This window comes from Cavia porcellus, unplaced genomic scaffold (assembly GCF_034190915.1).
Source record: "Cavia porcellus strain 051 isolate PalLab524CR breed Dunkin Hartley unplaced genomic scaffold, mCavPor4.1 scaffold_22, whole genome shotgun sequence".
Taxonomy (NCBI): domain Eukaryota; kingdom Metazoa; phylum Chordata; class Mammalia; order Rodentia; family Caviidae; genus Cavia; species Cavia porcellus.
In genome coordinates, this window is record NW_026947505.1 from 36,035,599 (window position 1) to 36,060,798 (window position 25,200).

The following is a 25,200-nucleotide window of genomic DNA, read 5'->3' on the forward strand; positions in this document are numbered from 1 at the left end:
TGAGGTGTCCTCTTCACACGTGCAAGATGGGCTCGGTGCAGACATGTGCGGAGGATGGCCTGGACAGTGGAATGATGAACACACGGGGTAAGCGCACACAAGGATTGCAGTTCTTCCTGGGGTAGGAGTTTCTGGCCAGGGGAAAGGTGAGAAGGTTTTCACTCTAAGACTGGTTCGGCTATTCAGTTTATAAGGCTCTAAAAAGTTCTATAAATGTAATATATTTGCTTATCAAAATAAGCGCTTAAACTTGCTCCCTGAGCCATACCGGGGAAGGCTCTCTGCAGTGTTGGTTCCTGCCGCCAGAGGGCAGCAGCGCGTGGGCGGGCTGAGGCCGGGCGCTCCTGGGCCTAACCTGGGAAGGGCCACAGGACTGCGGACCTGCACGAAGACTGCGCCAGCTTACAAGGTCAGAAAAGTGCACAAAGGTGTCATCTTAAATCCAAGATTCCAGTTCATCTTTCAAAGCAAGGCAGAAAAACGAGATTTTCTTGTTGAAACGTCTCCACTAATCCTAAGCATACTGCTGGGTGCACTTGGAGAGAGCCATCAGAGAGGAAGGGATGAGGGAGGAGAGACCAGTGGGCACAGCCGGTGGGGCACAGGGCGTGCTGGGTAGCCAAACTGGTCTGCAAGTCGCCTCTATCCCCCAGGTCCTGCTTTCAGAAAGAGCAGCACGCATGTGAGGGTAGAGGTGGGGTTCCTATCTTTTCTCAAACGTTTTCCCAGCATCTCCCCCATCTCACACAGTATTAGGGTGACTCCATAACCTCATTATTATGTGGAGGCGAGCCTGGGAGCACAGTGATTTATGCAACATTCAGGTTTTGCTTTTACAAAGATAGGAAAGTCTCCAGGTGGGGGGACAGCACTCCGCCAGCCATCCTGGACCGTCTATAGGGACTCTCACTGGAAAGAGAAACAAACCAAGGTCTTGGAAAGATCCAGGTCTTGCTGGTTGTTAACATGCACATGGATTTCCCTCGTGCAGCAGAGAATTGTATTAGAGTACATGTCAGATCCAGAAATAAGGAATCTCTCTGAGCTCTGCAATCTTGGCTGGGCAGGGCCGCACTCACCCCTGCCTGCACAGCTCCATTGCATGGCAGTGAACACAGAGACATCAGGCACCTGAGTTCCTGCGAGTGACGATGGAAGTTAGAATCCACCAGTCATGCGCCACCCCTCCTCCCCTCCACCCCGTGGACATGCAGATCCAGTCTGGATGCATGGATGTCACCACTCCCCAAGGGGCACAGAGGCTCTAGGGGTTGGATTAGGATGGTAGACAACCTCACAGGCTGAGACTGCCCTTTCCATACAGAGGGCTGGGCAGGGAGCGTCTTGGCCACCCAGCACCATCTCACCTGCTCTCTACTGCCATAACTAAGGTCCCTGGAAGGAAAGAGACATGGCCACATTGAAGATGAAAGCAACCCGGGGGGTGAGGAAATTCTATATTCCTGCAGGAGATGTAGAGGGAAGAGAGAGAAGCAGTCAGGCAACCCCTCCTCTCCAGGCAGGGTCAGGGAAGAGCTGACCTCAGGAGTCTGAGCTTGGAGACCTTCAGAGAAGGCGCTGGGCGTCACACTCCATGACTGTCAGCTAGAAAAGGTCTCCCAAGTGACCACCTTTGTTATCTTGGGGGAGGGGAGGCTTGTGCACCTAAGAAACTGAATGAGATGAATACTTGAAATACAACCTATAAGAAAGAAGGAAACTATATAGAACTGAATTTTTACATGCTTAAAATTAACTTTTATATGCAAAATTGTTCTGTCTGCAGAAGATCATTTGTACAGGCTGGTTTGTCTCCCAAAATTCTTATGTTAAAGTCCAACCCTTCATATCTCTGAAAGTGCTATATTGAACATAGGGTTCCAAAGATGTGTTAAATCTTAAAGTGTATTAATGATGCTTTTAGTGAGGTCCATTGTGACTGGTGTCCTTGTAAGAAGTCATGCTCACAGAGAAAAAGTCATGTGGGGACTCAGAGAGGATGCATCATCTGCAAACCTCAGGGAAAACCTGCTCTTGACACCCTGCCCTCCGACCTCCAGCCTCCAGGACCAGAGGAAACAACTCTCTGTCTCAACAGCCCAGTCGATGGTATGTGTGATGGCACCTCTGGCTAGCTAACAGGCTAGTAGTACACTGTAAGTGTGTATTTGCATTCATATAGAACAGGTGTTTTAAAATGATTTAAAATTGATTCTGTCTGTCCTCAGAAACAAGTCAATGTTTGACTTACAAAGTGATACTCAAATGCCCAAGCTTTCACCTCTGCTATAATTTATATGAAGTAAAATCTCACTTACCCAGAAATAATTGATTGAAATCATTTCAACTTCTCTGTAACAGGACTGAGGAAAAACTGTGTTCTGGTCAGCACAAATGGATGTGATTACATATAAACACATACATGCACACTTATACACTATGCATTTGTGATAAATATATCAATGTGTTATTGTTTAATTAACAAAACCCTGTAAGACCTAACTCATTGTCTTGACAGTACACAGCTCTGACAGGGGTCACTGACCGACTCTCAACTCAGCTGTGGTATGAGGTTTGCAGGAGGCAGAGTACTGAATGTGGGCAGAGGAGGAAACAGAGGCTCACAAAGAGGAGATGCTCTGCACCTGGAGGAAGGCCTGAGGCTCATTAGGGAGTGACTGAAAGCCACTCGGCCAGGTTTTAGTGCAACCCATCCACTCCAGGGATCCAGCGCCCGTGCCCGAGCATGAAGGGACCACCACGAGCCTTTCCAAGGCCCAAGACAACAAGGAAAACAATGTGATATAACCAGCTGGTTCAAGAAGTACAACTTACAGAACATTTAAGAAACATGCTTGTACACATAGCTGCAGTGCTTGAGGGCTATTGTTTAAAGAAGCTGGCTTCATTTGTCTAGAAATCTCATTTATAGAGAAAAGCTTATTCCCAGTGATGCCAAGCAAGCAAGGCATTTCCGTACCTGCGATCAGACATCAGTCTCAGCTTTGCAGATCCTGTCCATCACCAGAGCATTGACTGCACTCCTCTGCTTTAACTCATAGAACTGAACACTAACAGATTAAAGGACACAAACCACCCCAAGTACCACACTGTCTAGGCAGTGGGTTCCTCGGGCTAAACTCTGAAGACAGAAAATGAGTCTTGCTTCACATAAGCACAGTTTTATTTTGCAAAGCCAAAACAATGCTTTAAAATATAGACTTTGTATTGTAAGACATCATTCTGCACTTTATAAAAAGTTAAAACTTACAAGAACCATATCAAGTTTCAAATACCACATTTGTCAGAGTTAAACATGTCAGTATTTTTCCAATTCATGTCAGTACTTTTCTAGTGTATGTTTGCATTTTTGTAATTCAGCTTGATATTTTCCACTTATATTCATGTATTTACATAGTACTTTAAAATCTAGAGTTCAAAATTGATGAGAATTGTTCAATTGGATGCCATTGCCAGCCTCAGACTGTGGGTTAAATCACATTAAAATCCATCTTGGAGATGGATACACTTCCAGCTGCACACTAGTTAATCTGAAGCTTGTAAACAGAATCACCAGCCATATATCCTTCTTCAGGCCCAGCATAGGAACAGAAGAAAAATTTTTCTACATTGTCTCAGTAAAGTTTCCTTCTGCTTTTAAAGAAAACAATCAGTTTATTTATTTTTTCTAAATGTAGCACTTCAAACTGCATAATAAGCTCCAATTTCATTGTGATGCATTGAACACCTGCTAAGCCCCCTTTTGTATGCTGAAAACTCTGCTAAAGTTGGGAAGCACAGCTGGAAACAGGACTGAGCACAGCCTGTGTTCTAGGAGCCCTGCCTTGGGGGCCTTCAGAGGAGATTCCAGTCACAGCGAGAGAAGAGGAAGCCTGGCCGCCTGTTAAAAATGGAGCTGCCCTGACCCTGAGATCAGTTGTCACTGACACCTGACCCCACACTGCTTTTCCAATGGGAGGACACTGAAGCTTCTCTGACTTCTGACAACCCGGTGCGAGCTGAGTATATCAAAAGGAAATGAGAGGACAATTACTGTTGCTTACAATTAGCAGCAGTAAACGCTTTGATAGCAAAATATGTAACATATTTGCCTAATATAAGTTACAGGATCACTTCTAGGTATTCTTTCTTTCTTTCTTTCTTTCTTTCTTTCTTTCTTTCTCTTTCTTCCTTTCTTTCTTTCTTTCTTTCTTTCTTTCTTTCTCTTTCTTTCTTTCTTTCTTTCTTTCTTTCTTTCTTTCTTTCTTTCTTTCCGTCTTTCAATTATACCATCTCTTCCTATAACCAGGGGATTTTGTAGTATGACCACATCACAAATATTTCTAAAAATTTTTACATACATTAACAATTCACTTTAATTTAGCATTTCCCACAACCTGTTTTGTGGGAAGGCAGCCCTATGAGCTTCCAGAACCACAAATGTTTCTTCTCAAGCAGATTTAGGGAAAGCTTTTTTCAGACCCCCCCCCCCCACCTCCCACCACCCCATACAGAGATTTGCATGGCTGGGGCACAAGAAGTCATGATCTGAGAGTCACATTTTGTCTGATTTCCACATTTGTGTATTTGGCCATGAAGGGGTGTGTGTGTGTGTGTGTGTGGGTGTGTGTGTGTTATTCTTCAATTAGCAAGTTTCACAGAGCCGTTAAGGACATTTGACTTGCATGTCCTCATCACATAGTGAAAGATGACGCATTGTCATTGTCCACGATCTCACTAGTCTGCCTGGAAACGAATGCTTCTGAATTCAGCCTGGCACAGGGGAAGCTCAGCGCCTTGTGCTTTCTTCTCACACACCACATATCCTTCATGATCTTCAGGAAGTAGTTTCTGAACCTTTGACCGATAAACGCGTAGAGCACGGGGTTGAGGCAGCAGTGGAGGAAGGCCAGGACTTCCGTGACATTTTTGGTGTATCCCATGAGCTTTTCACTCCTGCAGGATCGATCCATTTTGCCCAGGTTCGCAGCAGTCATCAGAAGGAGAATATTATGAGGTATCTGGCAAGCCAAGAAAACAAGCACCACCGCTATCACCACACGGATGGCTCTGTGCCTTTTAGAATTCTGAGCCTGCACTAAGGTCTTGACAATGAACGTGTAGCAGAAAACCATAAACACCAGGGGGATAAAGAATCCAAACAGCAGCTGCAGCCCCAGCACCAGAAGCTTCCACATGATAGGGTCTGAGTCTCTGTTGTACCTGGGCTCACAGACATGGGCAACACTGCCTTGTATATTATATTTCTGGTTAAAGACAAATGTTGGGCTGGAGATGATCAGTGACAACACCCACACTGCAAGGCAGATTATTCTGCTGTGTGCCAGAGTCCTGGACCGGAACCAGAAAGATTTGGTTGCCTGTACAATGGCAATATACCGGTCCATGCTGATACAGGCCAAGAGCAGCATACCACAGTTGAAGTTGACAGCGTAGATACCTTTCATCAGTTTGCACAATGCATTGCTGAAAGTCCATTCACCAGTGGCATGACTCACCGCCCAGAATGGCAGAGTAAGGACAAAAAGTATATCTGCTATGGCCATGTTCAAGAGATAAACGTCTGTCATAGACTTGGCCTTTTTATAAAAGGCAAAGGTGATCACCACAAGAATATTACCCAGGAGGCCAAACACACAGATCAAGGAGTATGCGATCGGCACGAACTTCCTGGAGAATTGCCTGACGTCCTCCATGGAGCACAGTAAGTCATCCTCATCAGGTGTATAGTACACAGTACTAACTGAGTCAGAGTACTCCACGAAATAGATGCTATTGTTGGAATTTGCTGATTCCTGGGAAGTAAACAAAGATATAGCTAGCCATAGTACAATATTCAAGTAGCCAGCAGTAACTGAAATTATACTTCCTATAAAAAATAAAATGGGCTCACCTCACCCATGGTGATCCTTGCTCTGAGCTAAAGATGCAGGCCTGGTAGAGAAAAGGAATGGATGGTTCCCTGTGCCAGCTCACCAGCAGCAATGACAGGAGAGCTGGGAGTTAGCTAGGAAGAAAGACAAATGTGCTGAGGTTAGGACAGCTGGAGAAGTGAACCACAGTAACTCTATCCCAGTGGAGCACAGTGCAGAGCCCACGCCGTTACATAACAATACCCATTTAGGACAGGTGTAGCAGTCTCTTCTGCAAAAGGCCAGACAGCAGATATTGTAAGTTGCACAGACATATGGTGTCTGTCACAGCAGCTTCAATCTGCCTTGGGAGCTTGGGAGCAGATTACACACTGCATGAATGAATGAGGCTGACCATATGTGGTTAGCCACCGGTAGTGTTTTACCAATCTTTGACCTCTGGCTTAAAAGAAGGGTCATACTAAAAAAACCACAGGTTTTGACCTGTAAAAAAAAGTCTTCATGAAAAACTTAATTTAATTACATACAGAGAGATTCTACAAAACCTAGAGAAATGTGGATGTGCACAGGAATTGAAATTCATAGTCCTGGACATAGTTCAGTGATTTTTTCACTCTTGATGTTAGAGTGCCATGGGAGGTCACAGGTGAGTGTGGGATCCGGGTCAAGATGCCATAAGTCCTTTGGCCTGGGACTGAGTGGGCAGGTGTGAGATGTTACTTAACAGGCTCAACTGTTCCAGTCAACAAGTGCTGATGTGCTGGGTAAGGTGGATTGCCACTGTCAGAGACAGGGTGCAGGGAAGGAGCCTGAGATTGGTCGATAGGAAAGCTTGTGGGAGGAGGATGTCCCTGAGGGCAGATGGCCTGTGAGCAATAGATCTCCCAGTGAGGACACCTACTGCAGCCCAAGCAGAGGAGCTGAGGTGGTGAGCAAGGGGTGTTTGTGAGACAGGGGCACCACCAGCTTGGAGGAACCAACTGGGTGTTTACTCAATCTCAAAGTATGTGATGTGCTGAGGATGTCAGTGGGGATGAAGCCAGCTAAAGGGTAAAATTGCAGCATGAAGAGGATCTGAACGTGAAGGATTTTGAAATCTACCATTCCCTTTATTTTTGTTAGTACGTCTTTGCAGTATATAATCATTATATTCTTGTGGAAGTTGCTACATATATGTAACACACCTTAATTCCTTTTTTTCAGTCTCCCTCTCCTTCTCTCCCTTTCCCCTCCCTCCATCTCTTGGTCCTGTTTCCTTTTCCAGAAAAGAAAGAAAGAAAGAAAAAAAGAAAGAAAGAAAGAAAGAAAAGAAAGGAAGGAATTCCCAACAAGGAAAAATAAGTTAAAGGAAAATATCTTTGCTACTCTGACTCACTCTCCTGTTTTTGCTATTTATCATCCTGCTTTCCCCTCTCCATATGTGACCTGTAACTCTTGACCACTGTGTTAAGTTGCTTTCCAGCTACTCACTTTGGCTGTGGGGGCCTGATGATGTTAGGCGGAGTGAGACCAGAAGCACAGCCTCAAGGACAGGTGGGGCGCTGCCACACCACCACACTGCGCCCCACCAGTCCTATACCCACACGCAGGAAGGAAGTCAGAGTAGGATAGCTCACCCTGAATGACATTCTGAACACCTTTCTCACAGATGCTTGTTCTTATCTTGGGTTTAGCGACTCTGTTTCTTCATGAATACCTACAGTCACATGTTGGAGACTGAGTCTTTACTGCCTTTTAGCCCCTGCCTTGGGCATGACTGGAGAAAGCTATAGAGTCATCTCAGCACTTTGCAGGTGCCTGCAGGTGACAGATTAGAGTGCTTTAGAGCATGCAGAAGCAGAGCCCAGAGAAGGCATTTGCATCAGTGAGATTATCAGATTAGACATGGCATTGAAGCACTATTATAAGCACACAGCCTCCAGGCACTGTGGACCGGCCGGGCCCCACTGCACCCCGCTACATTACAACAGTCAAGGTGCAGTGCCAGCTTTCAGATCTCAGGTGATAGGGATCTCAGGCCTGTAGAACAAGTGATGTGAGAGATGATGAGCTCTTTAGTCCCCAGCATACTACAGAGCGGGCTGAGGGGCCCCAAAGAGAATGCAGTCTCCCCGAGCTAAGGTGAGAAAGGAGCCACATCCAAGAAGTTAGGAGAGCAGCCCAAGCTTATCCTCAAGAGGAAATGAGGAAGGCTGGAGGGAGAATTCCAAAAAGCATCGAGCAGAGGTCCCAGCTCTCCGGCTGCGGCAGCTCCCACCCTGGGGCAGCAGTGATTTTTCACTCCTAACTCACAGAAGCTGCACCATAGGAGCATGGGCTGGCACAGTTCTGCCCTGAATGTGGTCTGCACAGAGCAGAAGCTTGTAAGAAAGTCTCAAAGGATTCAGCAGATTCCAGGAAAATAACTGTGGTCACCAACAAGCCCAAAACTATGTAAAGAAATAAATTCACGTGAGTAAAATTTACATAAATTTAAAATTCATAATATCAGGCAACTAGCAGGGTATGATGGCGTATACCTATAATCCCAGCACTTGGGAGGCTGAAACAGTGTTGTTCCATGTTTGAATCTGGCCTGGGTTACGTAGTGAGTTCAAGGACAGCCTGAACTACATGGTGCAACCCTGTCTCAAAAGACAAAACAAACAAAATAAAAACTTAAAAAAAAATAAATCAAGCAACCAACCAGAAATGTCTGAACATTGGTAGAAACAGGAAACTGACCCATGTCTACAGGAAAAAACAGAAAACGGACAGAGATACTATAATTAAGAGAAAAATGTTTTGAATCACCACTATAACTGCAGTGCATATATTAGAAAACCTTGAAGAAAGCATAAACATAGTGAGAAAATGAATGGACCAAGTAAAGCTTCTTAGAAAAGAATACATAATATGTAAAATGAGAAATGTACTGATTGGGATTAAAATCTGATTAGACATTGTCATATGCATAAAATGACTATAATTCTATTCTCTAGCAACAACATTAGGTTAAAATATAGATGATGATAGACTGCAGATGCATAGAAGGCCATCCAAAAATGTGAAATGAAATACTTAAAGATATAGCCAACAAAATTTAAAATAAGATTTATGTGCTGAAAATTATAAAAAATTATTGAAAGAAACTAAAAGAGATAAAATGTTGGGGGTGAAATCATTTGATATTCAGGTGCTAGTTCTCCCCAAATTGATCTATAGATACAAGATAAAGAAAAATAAAAATGGCAGTTTTTTTATATAGAAATTGACAAATTAATTCTAAAAATTATATAGAAATTCAAGGGACTTCAGATATCTAAATATATCTTGAGAAAGAGACTCAATTGGAGACCTCTGGACGTGGAAGGGAAGCTTGATGGCCGTGGTGATGTGGTGCAGAAGGCCAGGGGGACTCATGCGGGGAGGGATGGGCGCAGGAAGAGACCACATGCCAAGGGTCGAGTGCCTTTAATAAGGTGCCAAAGCGGCTGGTGCAGGAAGAACACCCTAAAGTGGTGCAGGCACAACAGAATTTTCATATCCAAAGGTTGATCCTTGCCCTTGCCTCACACCATATGTAAAAATTAACTCAAATAGATTATAGTAAATGCCAAAGCTAGACCAAATATCTAAAAGAAAACACAAGAGAAAGTCTTTGTAATTACAGAAAGAAGAGTTCTCTTATATAAATTGCAAAAAAATTGTTAAAAAATGATAAATGATGCTTGATCAGAATTTAAAATTTCTGCTCTTTGAAAGACACTTGAGGAAATAGGAAAAAATCATAGAATTGGAAAATAAAATTTATCAAGTCAAATAGGTGCTAGTAGGCTGTATCCAAATGTGCAAAGAATTCTTAATATCTAAGATGATAAATATCTCGTTAAAAACAGAAAAAAACCTAAACAGATAGTTCATCAACAAAAATATATAGATAAAATTACACATAAAAAATGATGTTTAACATCACTGGGCATTAGGGAAATGCAAATTAAAAAGAATAGGAGATATTATTTCACACCCAAGAGTGGCTAAAATTAGACAGGCAAACAAGAAATGTAAATGAATATGTAAAGCAATCTTAGCTCTCCTGTTCGGTGGTGGGAATGAGGAAACACACTGCCATTTTGAGAAAAGTGTGTTAGTTCCCTATAAAGTGAGACACATACTTACCACAGGAACCACAAACTGACTTCTACATATTTTACCCAAGAAACATGAAAACATATACACTCAAACACGCAGGGCACTCATCCTGCCATTCCAGTCAGGAATAAGAGTAGATCAAAGGAAATTAAGGCACTGCCTTCCAAACAGGACAAGATCAAAGCCACACTTCTCCCTCTCTGTCAGCAGTGCCTCTCCATGCTGGGCCCCTTCCCAATGCCCTACCAACAGTGACCAGCTACCGAGCCTTCCCTGGTGCTGACCTCCTCCCAAGAGCGAACTGCTCTCCCACACCTCTCACTGTCTTGCTGGTGTCACCCCATGTGATAAACATGGGCTTTCCTGGCGTATTCTTGATCTAGAGGCTCATGTTTGTTCCCACTCCTGGGTCTGTCCTCACAAGACATTTTGTAAACATGTGTTGACCTCAGTTAAATACGATTTCAGAAAATATTATATATTGCAATGGAGGTTAAATTTTTTAAATTCCATATCTCTTTAGATAACAGGATGAAACCATTGGTTAAAATCATGTAGATGTAATGACGAACTGAATCCTGTTGAGGTTAAGAATCAGTGTTCTTGATAACAAATTGCTGTGGTGTTTACGTATATGCCAGGCTCCCGCAGGACCTGGAAATGATTCAGTGTGAAATAATTCAGACTACTGTGTTCACCACCAAAAAGCAGAGTGCCTTGTTGGAAGGAGATTTTATGGTAGTAGACTGACATCTGCGTCTCTATAGTATATACAGAGTACTAGACACGTTGCTCCATCACTCAGCCTTGAGCAGGATTTATCAGCTCTTTGGAAAAATAAAGTGTGGATTTTCTGTTATAAGAACTAAAATTTTGATGACAAAATTATTTAGAAGTTTTTGAATAGATATTTCTGTGCTTTAATGAACTGCAAGCAAAATATACTGGTATCCATCAGTGGTAAATGAGAGATGTAAGGAAGGGTGTTCGGTCTTTGGCCCATTTCTTGGTGAAGCATTGATTCAATAGCAGCAGCCACCCAATCAAGTCGTCTGGCTCTATCTTGACTTGAGACTGTTCACTTTCTTTCTCACATGTTCTCTTTCTTATCATCAGCTCTTATTTTGATGTCATTCGGTCAGATATAAAAAACAGATGCCTAACTGATTCTTAAAATGTCATTTGGCTTTGCAATTTAAAGCCTTCTTGTCTGGCACACGGCTGCTTTAAGTGTCATAGTTTTTGGTTCAGTGGCTCTCTGTCATGCTCACCTGGTAATCCACCTCTCACTGGACTTGCAGCCTTTCCAACTCACTAGGGTCTCATGAAACCACACTATGCATTGCATATTTAGATTACATGGCACTCATAATCTAAAATATCCTTAAGTGTTTCATTTGCCACAAGCCTATGCTTCACTGATGAGTTTTATGAAGGTAGAATTTCTCAACTCCTGCTTTGCTTGTCTCTACTCTGAAATAACATCTCAAGAGCAGTCATAGAACTTTGAACCCAGGTTGCCCAGTGAGCGATGCCTGTGGACTCCAGGAGGATGGAGATGAGGAAGAAGTGCTGTGGCTGGCTTACAGAAACAGAGATGAGTGCCTCTAATTGAGGGGTAACAGTTGTTATCCATCCCAGCAGGGTGCTGATGTTCATCATGAAAGAATCACAAGAGCCTGTCAAGGGAGCCACGAGTCTGGAGTCAGCATGAGTTTACCAATGATCCATGGGCAGACTGGTACCCAAACCATGGTTGTCATGATCTCCAGACTGCAGAGGAGGAAGTGTGGCAGACATTAAAAATCTCTGACTCAACCTGAAACTTATAAATAATGGGGAAAGTCAACTATATAATCTTGGTGCCAGGTCAATGAGATAGTTTGCTAGTTGTACATAAGATTGTTTGCTCATTTGGATGACTGTCCACATGGTACCCGTTAAGGGGCAGCTTGTTATAGACCCTTCTGATATCATGCTGATCTCAGCCTCTCAGCATGCTGCTCATTTTGTTTCTGTCAGTGATGGAGACAAACAAATGGAGCCAAGGTCTGAAGATGATGAGAAGCCAAAAACACAATATACTGGGTGACAGAATCGATGGGCAAAAAGTCAGCACTGAATCAAATACCTGGTGGGCACAGCCATCCACTCAACTAAACAACTATCTAGCTTCACTTTCATCCAGGCATTTCTCCACCTCTTCACCTTTCACTTTCAGACTTAAGAAGAGATGCTCAAAGCTAATACACCTGATTCAGCGCCTACGGTCACCAGAATCACAGCCTTAACGATGTCCTTGCGCTAATCAATGGGACCTGTGAACACATCACCTTACACAGCAAAAGGGACTTTGCAGGTATGATTATCCTGGCATGCCTAGGTGGCCTAGTGTAGTCACAAGAATCCTTAGAAGTAGAGCATCTTTCACCCTGGAGGTGGAAGGAGAGGGGACCCCAAAACCTGAGTGGGATTCGATTTCCTGCTGTAGGAGCCAATAGCAGAATAGAAGCCACAGCGGAGTGATGGGAAAGGCCCTCAGCCAACAGCTGACCTGAAAATAGGGATTTCAGTCCTACAGCTGCAGGAAGTATGCCCCGCTTGCACCAGGAAACACCCCCCTTCAGAAACCCAGAAAGATCAGTGATACCATCGCTTTGATTTTTAGCCTGACGACACCTATGTCAGACCTCTGACTTACAGAAGTGCAAGACAGTATAAGCTTCTGTCTTCATGGCAGCAATAGGAACTCACACAGTGCTCACTTAATGCACTTTGTTAAAATAAATGTACATTCATTTCTAGACCACGTTACTAAAACTACCAGGCTCTTTGAATGAGATAAGCAATTGTCCCAGAACCTCAGTTAAGGTTTCATAGTAATTTTGAGTTGTGCCATCGAGGACATGACTATTGGATCTGTGGATGTGTAGCAACCTTGACCACAAGCAAGTACAAGGGAGTGGCTTATCCTAGAAAATGAGAGGTCAGGTGGGAAGGAGATCACCAGTGCTTCCATGGTTGTTGTTTGTAAGAGGTCTGGGCTTCTGTTCCCTCCCCCACAAAAAAAAAAAAAAAATAGAAAGGTGCCCAGTGAGAAGAGATGATGTGAACACATTTTGGCATAGTAGAAAACATGACTGGATGATTTACCAAGGATGGTATGCTGTGGGGTGGCCCAGACCTCCATCCACCACTGGACAGGGCACACTGCAGAACAGAGAGTTAGCTGAGGGCTGCAAGCCTCCCTCCCAAGATGTGCGTGCAGGAACTGTGAGCAGGACCAGGCCTCCCTGCCGCATGCTAATTGCATCAACTAGTGCAACAAAGCTTGGGGACTCGACTGAAGAAAATGTGCTTTTCAGCAGAATACCCCCACACGGCTAGACTACTTCCTGCATGCACATCTGGGTTTCGGGGACTACTGGAGTACAGACTCCAGGAGATGGGAAGTAGTCACATGGACATCTTCTCTCTGGATGACATAAGAAGTGGGTGCAAAGTAGGAGCCTTGAGGGCAATGTTCGCACACCCTGTACACAGGGCTTCCTATCAGTCTGCAACCACGCACATTTTTAGGAAAACTGTCCCTGCCACGCTGGGACTATATGCGGCATACGTGCTATGTCTTCGGGGTTATTAGTAATGTCAAGTGTTGGGTAAGATCTATAGATTTTACAGATATGTTTTGACTAGCCAAAGCTCTGTGACTATGTTTGGGAACTAACACATCATAGGAAACTCAAATGACTAGATTGTTAGAAGAGAGTCACATTTAAATGTGAGTTCCCAGAGACAGTCTTCATAGGACAAAAAGAGGGAGGGATGAAGGCAGGATGAGGGTTTGTGGTTACATAATTTTGCAAAATGCCAATAACTACCTGCTTCTTTTTGCTGTCATGGTGCAGTTCATTTGTCAATGGCTTTTGGTGTCCTGCAGGTGTAACTCAGCGTCTCCCAAGTCTATTTACTACAGGACCTTTTGAGTCCTGCAAGTGTAAACAGTGAACAGGACCAGGACTCATGGCATCAACTGGTGTAAGAAACCTGTTAAAGGGGTTGGTGCAACAGAGAAATGGGGGAGGAAATGTCCAAGACTGGGAGAAAGCCACCCACAAGGGAGAAGGGCTGGCAAGAAGCCAGTGCCCACTGCTTGCCTCTGAACAAGCACCAACCTGCGCAAGAAGATGCAACGCAAGAAAAACATCGGGCATATTTATCAGAATATTATTAGTAAAGAAATCATGCTGAAATTTCAATTTGAAAACATTTAGTGTCAAGCTTAACAGTTTAAAACATTAAGTGAGACTTTAAGAGCATCCTTTAAAAAAGAGATAACCATACAAGACAAGGAGCAAAAACTAAATAAGAGTATGTATGTATATGACTTCACATTTGTGTGTGTATGTGTGAGTATTTATATATGAAAGTGTACATATGTGGCTGTTTATATGGGTGTGCATATGTGTAGTTGTATTCTCATGTATATTCACATGTGTGTGTACATAGGTATATTTATGTGTGATCTTGTGTGTATGTATATATGCATGTACATATGCTGTAATTTAAGTATAAATCATATACTGGGCACTAAGATCACTAATTTATATCTATTACCTTTTAACTTCACAATGGCATACCCATTTCATAGATGGGAAGAATGCATCCTGTCTACTTTTCATCATTGTCTCTTACTCACCATGTGATTTATTCTGCCTTATCAGGTGCTAGTGAAGTGCTGTAAAATTCCCACAAGATCTTAAATTATATATGTATTTTAAAGCCTATAAATATCAGAATTTCTTTTATTAAAATGATTCAATAAATGTATGTTCTAAATTTATTTGAACTGTGGGTGCACTGGTTTTTATACTTCTTTATAAACATCAGTGGAGCTGAAACTCTAGGCCAGCTTCCTTCTGCTTTTCAGTAAGGGTGGTTAGGAAGCCAGAAGGTTTTTTCCAATTATTGTTTACTGGTTTATATATATTTTTTGATTTGGTTTGGTCGCTTTTTGGGTTTTTGCTCACTTTTATGTGTTCTTATTTATCTGAAGACATTATATTTTTGAGCACCTTAAGCACATATTTATGCTATTATGCTTCTTGGCCACTGAGCTGGTCTCAGCAGTGTGTTCCCTGCTGCTGCTTGGTATTGGTGGTGACCAAGTCAGACTCACTATCATAAGGCATTCTTCGGTGGCCTTCAGTTTTAATGGCTGTGGCACCTGCAGCTCTTACCAAGGCTTTGCATGGGTAATACTGACTCTCACAAAGTTTTCCAACCCATTGGTCCTCTGAAATAACTCTCAGACAAGCTGCTGCCCACCCAGCCTCAGGATACCAAAGCTCCCCACCACTCCACAGTCACCCTCTGCTCTCAAAACATTGCTTAGCTTAATCTTCATCTTGTGTACTTGATCAAATAGAAAAATTGTATTTCTAGGGCTGAGGGTGCAGCTAAGCATGCGTGCCTGCCTAGCATGCATAAGGCCCTGGGTTCCATCCCCAGCAGTGCAAAAGAAAAAAAATTGCATTTTTCTTCAGCACAGCCTGACATCTCATAGTTTCTCCCTATGTGAGGAAGTGGGGCCCAGTCCATGGCCCTGGTTGTAGAATTGGCAGCAAAAACAAAAGCAGTGCCCTTGGATGGGCAAGGGTCTTCTCCTAAACCACAAGAATAGTAGGCTTAATTCAAGGCCAGCCTGGGCTACAAAGTGAATTCAAGACAAGCCTGAACTGCATAGTGAGACCTGTCTCAGAAAGACAAAAAAAAAAAAAAAAAAAGGAAGAAAGGGAAAAAAAATGGTAGGAAACTGGAAAGTTCTGGGTGTGCCATGGGAGCAGGGCCACTGTGCCGCATCCCAGAGGAACTATTCCACTCAGCATCCCTGTTGTAGGCTGGAGGATCGAAGAGTCTCACAAAGTTATGGAGGTAGAGTGTGGGGTAGGCATGCTCACCTCAGGAAATGCGCTGATCCCAAGTGGACTGTCCAGCTACACTCCCCTAGGTGGTTGTCTGGTCCCCCACATCATCACTGTGAGGACCGCTCTGTCAACGAGATGGAACTGACAACATTCAAGAGCAGTGAGACACTAGAATTGCCAGGAGAAAGTTGCTGAATTACCACTTCCTATTTAAAAGCAACACCTATCTGCCCAACTACACATGGTTAACCATATATATCCCAAAGGGTATAAAAAAAAATCCATGCAAAACAATCATGTGACTCTAGGCATCAAAGACAAAGCAATGGTAAAATGGGTGCAGAGGAAGAACCCAGCAGAGCAACTTCTCAAAAAAGAGAACCTTAAGCCAGGGATGATGGTATAATCCTGGAATCCTAGCTCTTCAGGAAATTAAGGCAGGAATATCACAAGTTTGAAACCAGTCTGAGCAACTTACTAACTTAGGACCCTGTCTCAAAACTAAAAATGAAAAAGAAGGAGGAAAGAGGTTTAGTGCAAAGGCCCTGGGTTCAGTCCTCAGTATAAACACACACAGGCACATACACACAGTTGGTAGTCAAATAAATACTCCTGGGAATAAGTGTTACTGTGAGCTAACTGGGAGGCTGTGGGAATGTTCTGGGTGCCTGGCAGGCATGGGCAGGTCTTGGGATGCCCCCCCTCATCTCAAGCTATGCAAACAGAGGAGCAACATGGACTCCTCCCAGACCACAGCTCCCCCTAGGAAATCCCCCACAGTGACTCATGAGGAATAGGGCAGAGAATGCAAGCGAAGCAGTGGGACGGAGCTGGAGGAGAGCCATATCCCACAAATGTCCCCCGTAGTGCTGTGCAGTAGGATCAGAGGCTTAAGTCCCTACCTGTCTAGACATCTGGCCTCTGTGACACAGCAGGTAAAGAGGTAAAGGCTGGGACCACTGAGTCATTAGACAGATGGAGGAAAGTAATGGATGAGAATTCACAGAAAACTCATTTTAGATATAAGCAATCACAGAGAGTGGGGTGGTGTGGGGGAGCTGTAGAACAGTGACATTGTTCACCCTGCGCTGCCCTAAACTGAGCCGCAGGAAGTGCAGAGAGCTTCACTGCGGAAGCTCTTCCCCTTGAAGCACCTGGTCTGCTTTCTCCACCCAGCTGTGCATGGGTCTCCACCACCCAGGGCTCTTGTCCCAACCCTACTTGGACCTGCCGGGCGCAGCCCACAAATCAGCTGTAGCAGCACAGCTACCATGTGCCAGCTGCGCTGGGACTTAGCCAGCTGCAGAGGGATCTTACCGTTTCTGAACCCCAGGTCACTTTCCAGAATTTCTTTCTCTTCCCACCGAACTCTGCTTGGGCCCATCAGCTGCTCTCCTGAATTCTTTCACTGGTCTAATCTTCTGCAGACCCGGTGGTCACAGGGTCACAGGGAACTACAGTAGATGTCTCTGTCTTCCATCTGAACAGAAGTCTCTTCTTCCTGAGTTCTGCTTCATGATTCTCTGACTGGGCCTGCAGTTTCCTGGGCTCTGGGTGGCTTGTCCTCTTTCATGTAAGAGGAGCCCCAGTTGTCCCTAGATGCAGAATAGAGCCGGGAGCACTTTCCTCCTTCTTTATTCCTTCTCCTCCTTCCTCTAGTATAAGCGTCTATTCTTTGCAGGAAGCAGAAAAGCTAGCAGAACTGCCCAGACACCCAGAGAGAAAGCAAAGCCCTCGCGGGTGTTTAGAGATGTGTACTTCAATATTCTCCAGCTCATTTTTGACCAAATACTTCCTCTCACCTCCTCCTTTCACATCCTCCTTTAGCATGAATGAGAGCCTAGTAGATTTCTAGCCCTTGAAATGGCCCGCCTGGGCCAAGATTATGCTAAACAGACATGTGGACCATTGTGCAAAGCACTCCCAGGCAGATACGCAGGACTGAGGGGACAGGATTGTGAGATCTCATCTCGCTTCCCTCCTTGGAAACAAGGCCCCATGCCCAGGCTGCAGGCAGGTGGGGAGGAGCTCAAGAGTGAATGCCTCTCTCTGTTGCTGACAGGGGAGGGAACCACTGAGGATCTGCACCCAGCCTTTGAAATCTTCCAACCAGAGTCCTGGGCCTTCGATTTGTGCCTCTGCAGATAAGGCTAGGCTGTGGCCACTTGGCCTCTGTGATATCCAATGTGTTCTTTGCCTGAGATGACAGCCAGTGGTTGCCTCATTTGTCAGTGTGTGAGGGTCATCCAGCTGGGTCTGACTTTGGGAAAACTTAGCCCATAGCTACCTCCACAAGAACTCCTCTGCTGACTGGTCAACCACAGCCATGAGAGAGCCAGTGTGTTGCCACCAGGATCCAAAGTAGCTGGCTAAGTTCTCTGCTGCTCGCCAGACACTCCAAACTTTGGAAATAATAAAGAGTACTAAATAGAATGCAAAATAAAAGTCTACTTCATTTATCTAATAAAATAAGCACAAATCCCCTCCAAGAAAGCTGGGAGCTAGAACAGGGGATGAGGGAGGGGGATCTAAACAGTGCCTTTGCTGGACGCCAGCAAATTGGAAAGACAGATGCTAAGCCCTGTGGTGCTCTGAGTGTGCCATGGAGTTTGGACCTGCACATTGTCCTCCATATAAAAATAAAGACTTCAATAAATTCCCCCATTAGGAACAAAAATCCATTTTATAGAAAGAGTTACAAGCTGTACTAGCATTCACATTTTGGAATTTACAAAGACTTCAAGTTGTATATCCTTTATGTTCACTGCAAATGCTACAGCTCTGGTAAGTTTGGCCTTAAACTAAAAGCTGTCCCCCACTGTAGTGGAGTGAGGGCATCAGCTCATCTCCCTTATCTGTCCTAACGGCACATGCAACATATACCTCAGACACTGGCAACTGTGCCTCACTGTGTCCTTAAAGAGTACACACAGCAGGAGAGTCAGGGCACAGACGCAGGACTTCCCAAAAGACATGCAGTGAGTTGGGGACATGTGTGATCAACTGTAGAGGAAAAACTCCTAAAACAGTAATAGTGCACCTTTTAGGGGTTGAGCGCCTAAACTGCAGCCCAAAACCTACTTACTTACTGAAGGGCACCATCACTGCAATTAAACCTGAACACCTACATTTCAGTTTAGAACAATCAACTGTTACCCAGTGCTTGATTCTGGGGCCACTTGGCTTGTATGCCTGCACAGAGGGCTTTGCCTGCCTGCAGCAGTGCGTGTACCCTATGTTTGCCACATTGGCCTAGAGAATGTTAAGTGCTTATAGCCAAGAGGTTCTATGAAGGCCTGTAGCAGGCCTATAAGGGAAGGGCTGGAGCTGAGCAGGGAGGATAAATCAGCCTGCTCAGGAACACACACCAGGAACAGAGCACAGGAGGGCAAGAGGCACTAAGGTGGACCAAACGAGAGCCCAGGAGCCGAGCAGAGAAAGATGGGACAAAGACTGGAACCTGGGTGACAATGTGAAGGTGTAGATATCCACACTGCGGGGTCTGGTAGCAGATCAGAGGGACAGGTAAGGAGGGCGCAGGAAGCAGGCACTCTTGTGCCAAGGACTCAGCCAGTGCCCACTCACTTTTCATTAATTGTCACCCAGGCCTTAATGGCACTGGGACTTTCACAGCCATCATCAGATCATGCACAAGAAAACAGAAACTTGGAAACATAAAGGTAATTCTACTTGCCTAGTACTGTGAACAGCTAGGGCTCAGAACCTTGTTTAACCCTGATGTTTATATCTTTCCAGGAGAAGCTTGAAGATGAAGTGATGTTTGGGAAACATTTTGAAAAATCAGTATAAGGAGCTAGAGGAGGGAGGGTCAAAAACAATGCTGTATTCCCCACTCAGACTGAAACAAGGAAAGCAGGACGAGGAACTTATCTGTAAGTTTCTAACTTTTTTCTACATAGAAGAAAAGTGTATACTTAGAGAAACTCAAGGTAAAAATAAATATCTGACAAACAAGCAATACAATACAACTTCAACTTTCTGAGCTAAAGAGGAGTTTCACTTAACATATGCAAAATGGGAGGAAGTCCAAGTCGGTGGACTGATGATTTGGGGGCAGTGTTCTGTTTTGTTTTTGTTTTTTTGAGACAGTCTCGCTATATCATTCAGGATGGCCTTGAATTTACTATGTAGCCCAGGCTGGCCTCAAACTGACAGCAATCCTCCTGCCTCTGCCTCTCAAGTACTAGGATTATAGGTATGTGCCACCATGCCCACTTCAAGGCCATTCTTGACATAGTTTTAGATTCTTATCAGCCATGAATTTGTTATTTTTTTCAAATTAATCTCTGCGTGTTGATCTCCAGTTGGATAGAACATGGACTGGAGATTTGTAAACAACGGACCTGTGAATCAGAGGCACATAGAGTGCCTCTCACACAGTGTCGCTGTGCAGTAGCAACCTGGTATTTATTATGATTATTATGTAGGAACAGAAAAGAGGATGAGGATGCGCAGGAAGGCTCTAACCAAGCGGGATCCAGGATGTGGGCTGATTAAGGGAAGCAGTAGGACACCTAGAAATCAGGAACAGAGACAGACAAGAAGCAAACATGCAGGGTTGTTCTAGAGAAGAGTATCTGAAGAGCCTGCAGAGTTAGGACTAAGGGCAGACACTGAACCATATGTCTAATTGCTACCGTTCACTCTGCCTTTGAGATAAACTCAGAATGGGTGTTTGATGAAGGCAGTCCTCCAGGAAGCAAGGACACTGAAGAAAAGGAGACAGCTGGCACAGGATGCCAGCTGTGGTCCCACTTTGTCATGGTTACTGTCCTGAAAATGGGTTCCCTTCACCATTGTTCTCCTTAGGATTGAAGCAGGAGAATAGGGAGTTTCAAACTGAGATCACAGCCCTTTGGGAAAGTGTTCTTTGAGGTCTTGAATTAACATGTCTCTGACTATAACATCCTGAACACTGCTGTGTTCTCACCAAGATGTATAAATAATGATAAAAATGATAACAAATCATGCCCTGAACACACCGTGGGGACAACTTTACTACATAAGTTATAATGGTGATTCAGAGGGAGGTAGGAATATAAGAAACGTAGCTTATAATCATGTCTTCACGCTTTTCACTGTTTAATAATGAGGCGAGTTTTCTGCACAATGAGCAGTGACTGTGACTGTCATCAAGTTGCGCATACTCAAGCCAGGATAAGCAGCGGTGTGTGACACCCCGGGTCCCCTCACCCCGCAGTGCTCTTGCGCTGTAGCCTCTTCCCTATCAGTTCCCAGAATGGGGCCGTGCGCGTCCCCTCAGGTCAGAGTCAGGATGTGGTGGAAAGGATGATGCATAGCTGGACTCAGGACTCGCCAGATACAGGGAAGTGGAGCCGCTGGAGACCCAGAGCTGATGAGATCATTCTGGTTCCAGTGGGACCAGCTGTCCTCAGGCTGACTTTATCATGATCCCATGAGGACATGATCAGTTATGCCAGAATGACAGGTTAGCTCAGAGAGTGATGGAGGCCGCTTCACTTATTCTGCCAAATCAAGACAACAGGGCACACTGTAAGCTGCCCACATGGCCTCTGCTTTGCTGGCCTTCACATGAAGTGAGCCACCTGGAGGATGCCTTGCAACCAGGGTTCAGCCCTGGGTGTGGGCGGGACTGTGTAATAAGGTCAGGTTACCTTACAGATTCCGGAAAGACTCACACTAACAAAAAGACCCCAAATGACTAATTGCATATTCCTTAAATTACTCACACAAGACAGTGATTTTTAGTTTTGCCAAAATGTCTGTTCATCTAATAGAAAGAAATCTACAAGTCATATACTCCCTTTATGTTGGGACCTCCAAGTGACTGATTCTGATGTTGGATGAGTACACATATAAGTTGTGTCTAAAGTCCTTCCCTTGAATCTGTGAGGACATCATCATCTCAGTTCCTAATCAGAAAGGCAGTCAAATAGAAGGCCTGGGGTTTCCAGGGTAACATGGCCTGGCTCAGTGACTCGGATACACTGACTCGTCTCTGTCTGATAGGAAAGGGCACGCTGACTTTAAAGCTGCTACAGAAATGAAAAAGGATGGTGTAAGTAGTGGTAATGACAGAGAGAGACTGGCTAGTTTCATCTCTTGTCACAGAGTCAGCTGGTTAGAAAGGTGCCTTGCCTCTGTGCCATGGAGTAAAGTTTATACCACACCTTGGTGGTCCCCACCTAATGTGAATGGCTGTGTTGCTGTGCTGATTTTGGGTGTGGTGTCAACACCTACAGGAAGACTATCTGAGCTGCCCAGCCTCAAAGTACCTCTCCGTGATGTCAAAAGGCGAGTGCTGAGCAGCAGGCCTGTGGGTGGGGGTGAACACCTGCAGGGCTCATCCCTTGTCTCCAGGGCTGCAGTGCTGCCTGGAAGACTACACCCAGGAAGGAAGGGGCCAGAAGTTCTGCTCAGTATACAGCTAACTGGTGAAGCAGGATCTTCAAACCCAGCAGGAAAATACAGAGGTTGCCACAGAAGCCTCCTCAAGAGACATAGAAAACTCCTACCTAACAGCATGTTGCAATGAGATTTTTCCCATCCCAGGGTCATGAACAGCTGGCCCCACCCTGGTCCCGGCTAGCACTTGTCCCCATCAGCACAGCTCTGCTCAGGTCCCTGAACTGCCCCTTTTTATTTCTAGAGATAGAAACAAAAACATAGACTTGTAGGAGATGAAGAGGAAGATCAGGAGGAGGGAAGAGAGTAAAGGGGGGATTGAAAATGATCAAGATGTGCAATATACATGTATCAATCTTCCAAAATGAATGTAACTATGAGTCTTGCTAATGTACACTAATGAAAAATGATTTTGAAATCTGTGCCTCACCACCCTCTCCCTCACTCTGGATAACGCCCCATAGGCTTGGTGCAGTGTATGTAGTGACACAGCCGTGACACACTTTGGTGCTCAGGGAAGCCTGTTCAAATTAACTTTCAACAGACGCTGATCATTTTAAACACTTTTAAATGTGAGACTTGATGAGTGGAAGTGGTGCTCTGACCTGTGGTGTGATTCCAGGTCACCTAGGAAAATCCCAGGGTCCAGCCGCCCTGACAGTCTTTCTTGGCCACCATGTGGATGTTTGCTCTTTTCGTGGGTGGCAAAGCATCACCTTCCTTGTTGCAGCCTTCAGAGCCTCGGGCTACTTGCTATCCTATGCAGAGGCCATGTGGATCCATTCTCACTGTGTCTGGGGGAACCTCTGACGGCAGCCTTAGGTCTACTGTGCCTCATTACTTCTGCCATGTCTGACCACAGTAGCTGACACTGCCACTTCTAACCTTCTGCTTCTAAAAGCTCTGTGCTGGGAAACCAGACAGCCCTTTTTATGAGAACTGTGCCCAAAATAGAAGTCAGTGCATCCAAAGGTGCACCTGAGAGTGTCCCCTGAGAGAGGAATGCAGGACCTACGGTATGGGTTTGTGGTCTCTACTTAAATTCAGTCTCTTTTCTGCTCATTTCCTCTTTCTCAGCTTACTTTAGGGGAAGATATTATAGATAGGAGATCTCCAGGCAAGTGAAGGCTCAGAAGACATCATGCAAGATTAAAGCAAATGCCTCTGCTATCATCTTATCAACGGAGTAACATAAACACGTTAATCCCCAAGAGTGAAACTGCTTCCTTACATTTGTCACTTTCACTTGGAAGATGGTGTTAAGACAATATCTTCTGATGAAATACAGCAGCATCGGGCATTCTTTAGAGCAGACCCGTAAGTGGGTTGGTTCATTCGTATCCTCTGATAGATTTGTCTATCATATGCAGCTGGCACTGGACTCATCCATCTCACACTCCTCAGCCTGTTTGTGAGCCCTCTCTAGCTCTTCTCTCTGTCTACCCACGGCTGCACTCTGTTCTGTGTTCACTGACCACCCAGTGCCTGGTTCTGCTGCCCAGCTGCAGCCCCAGAATGAGAAGAATGCCAATGTTTGGTTTTCATTTGTAGGTTTTTACCTCTACTTACAGCTTGGAGAGATGGTTTCTTCTTGAAAGATGGCTATACTTTCCATTAGATTCTTTTCAAATGTTTCCAGAGTTCTTAGCAAAGGCTGGTTTCAAGTGTGCTAAAGCTCACAATCAATGTCTATATAGGTTAGGAAGAGAAAGAGTCCTCCAGACAGACTCTGGAATTTGAACAGTATGGACTCAGTTTCCTCCACTGCCACACACTGAGATAGTGACTTCGTCTCTTTAAACCTTTAAAATAGTATTGTCATCTGAATTACATAAAATGACTTCCACAAAGCCTCTGGAATAATGCCAGGCATACAACAGACTCACTTTAAGTGAGCAGTTTTTCCTCTCTCTCCATGACCAAAGGAATGTAAATAAATAAATGTTCATTCAGTCTACGTAGAGCCCAAAATAAAAACTTCTGCAAAATTCTTTTACCTCAAAGCATACAATTTATAAAGACAACAGAGACACAATATAAAACAAAAGTTTACCTATAAAGAAGTAGATTTCTCCTGTACTTCACAAAGCAAAGCCCATAGAATTTTTCTCTTAAATTTTAGATTCTTGAAGTCTTCTAATTCTTGTCATCAGGTGAAGACTAAACTTCAAGACAAAACAAAAAAACTTACCTGTAAAGAAGCAGATTTCTGCTCTTCTCCACAGAGGCCACGGAATTTTTCTCTTAAATTTCAGATTCCTGTCATCAGGGTGAAGGCACAGACCCTCCTTGCGTGGACTGGACCACACAGAAGTGGCACCACCGAGCAGTGCCTGTCCTCCTGACGGCCTCCCTCTACAGCACAGCCCCTTCTCAGGCTGCTGTTTGCTCATCTTTGCCCCCCCCTCCCCCCGGGGGGTGCTGGTGTGGTGAGCGGCCTCACCACAAGTTCTATCCCTCCTGCACACACTGTACATCATGTAAAGGTAACAAGCAAGGTGGGGGGAGGAAGGCAAGCTTATGCAACTAGGTCACATTGTAATTTCAATTTTAGATGCAACTTTTTTTGTTTCAGAATTATTAGTCTGTGGAATATTTCTTGATTCTTCTTGGAAATGGCAAACTAATTAGAATGATCGTAAAGTTCTTTGTAAAGCTCCATACAATAGCTAATGAACTTTATAATCAATGAATCACTTACTATTCTTAAAAGAAAACTGAAAACACTAGAAAGCATTAGCAAGCTACAAATCCCCCAAGAAAGCCCTAAATTGGCCCTTCCGAGCAGGTGAAGGGGAGTGTGCACACTGGCCTGCCCAGCTCTCTCTTGTTTCTTAGGA

General features: G+C 44.5%; 1 protein-coding gene and 1 long non-coding RNA gene across 9 annotated transcripts; one reads left to right on the forward strand and one right to left on the reverse strand.

Moving 5' to 3' along the window:
- LOC134472109 (uncharacterized) lies at window positions 1–14,868 on the forward strand. 4 transcript variants are annotated; one of them, XR_010041966.1, is made up of 4 exons: window positions 1–87; window positions 1,925–2,109; window positions 12,247–12,384; window positions 13,966–14,868. It is a non-coding gene; the product is annotated as an uncharacterized LOC134472109 (long non-coding RNA). The 4 variants fall into 4 exon arrangements; XR_010041967.1 differs by lacking the exons at window positions 1–87; window positions 1,925–2,109 and adding an exon at window positions 5,618–5,725; XR_010041964.1 differs by lacking the exons at window positions 1–87; window positions 1,925–2,109 and adding an exon at window positions 6,024–8,345.
- On the reverse strand, window positions 4,130–25,021 carry Ccr6 (C-C motif chemokine receptor 6). 5 transcript variants are annotated; one of them, XM_023563597.2, is made up of 4 exons: window positions 24,552–25,020; window positions 15,986–16,093; window positions 5,915–6,028; window positions 4,130–5,816 (listed from the first exon to the last, which is right to left on the reverse strand). In XM_023563597.2, exons 3-4 carry the CDS (start codon window positions 5,921–5,923, stop codon window positions 4,695–4,697), a joined length of 1,131 nt encoding a protein of 376 aa, XP_023419365.1. In that variant the 5' UTR covers window positions 5,924–6,028; window positions 15,986–16,093; window positions 24,552–25,020; the 3' UTR covers window positions 4,130–4,694. The 5 variants fall into 5 exon arrangements, with proteins under 5 accessions (XP_023419365.1, XP_063089143.1, XP_013004319.1 ...); XM_063233073.1 differs by lacking the exon at window positions 24,552–25,020 and adding an exon at window positions 17,270–19,660; XM_013148865.2 differs by lacking the exon at window positions 15,986–16,093 and having other exon boundaries at window positions 24,552–25,021.
- Between the last annotated feature and the right edge of the window lie 179 nt (window positions 25,022–25,200).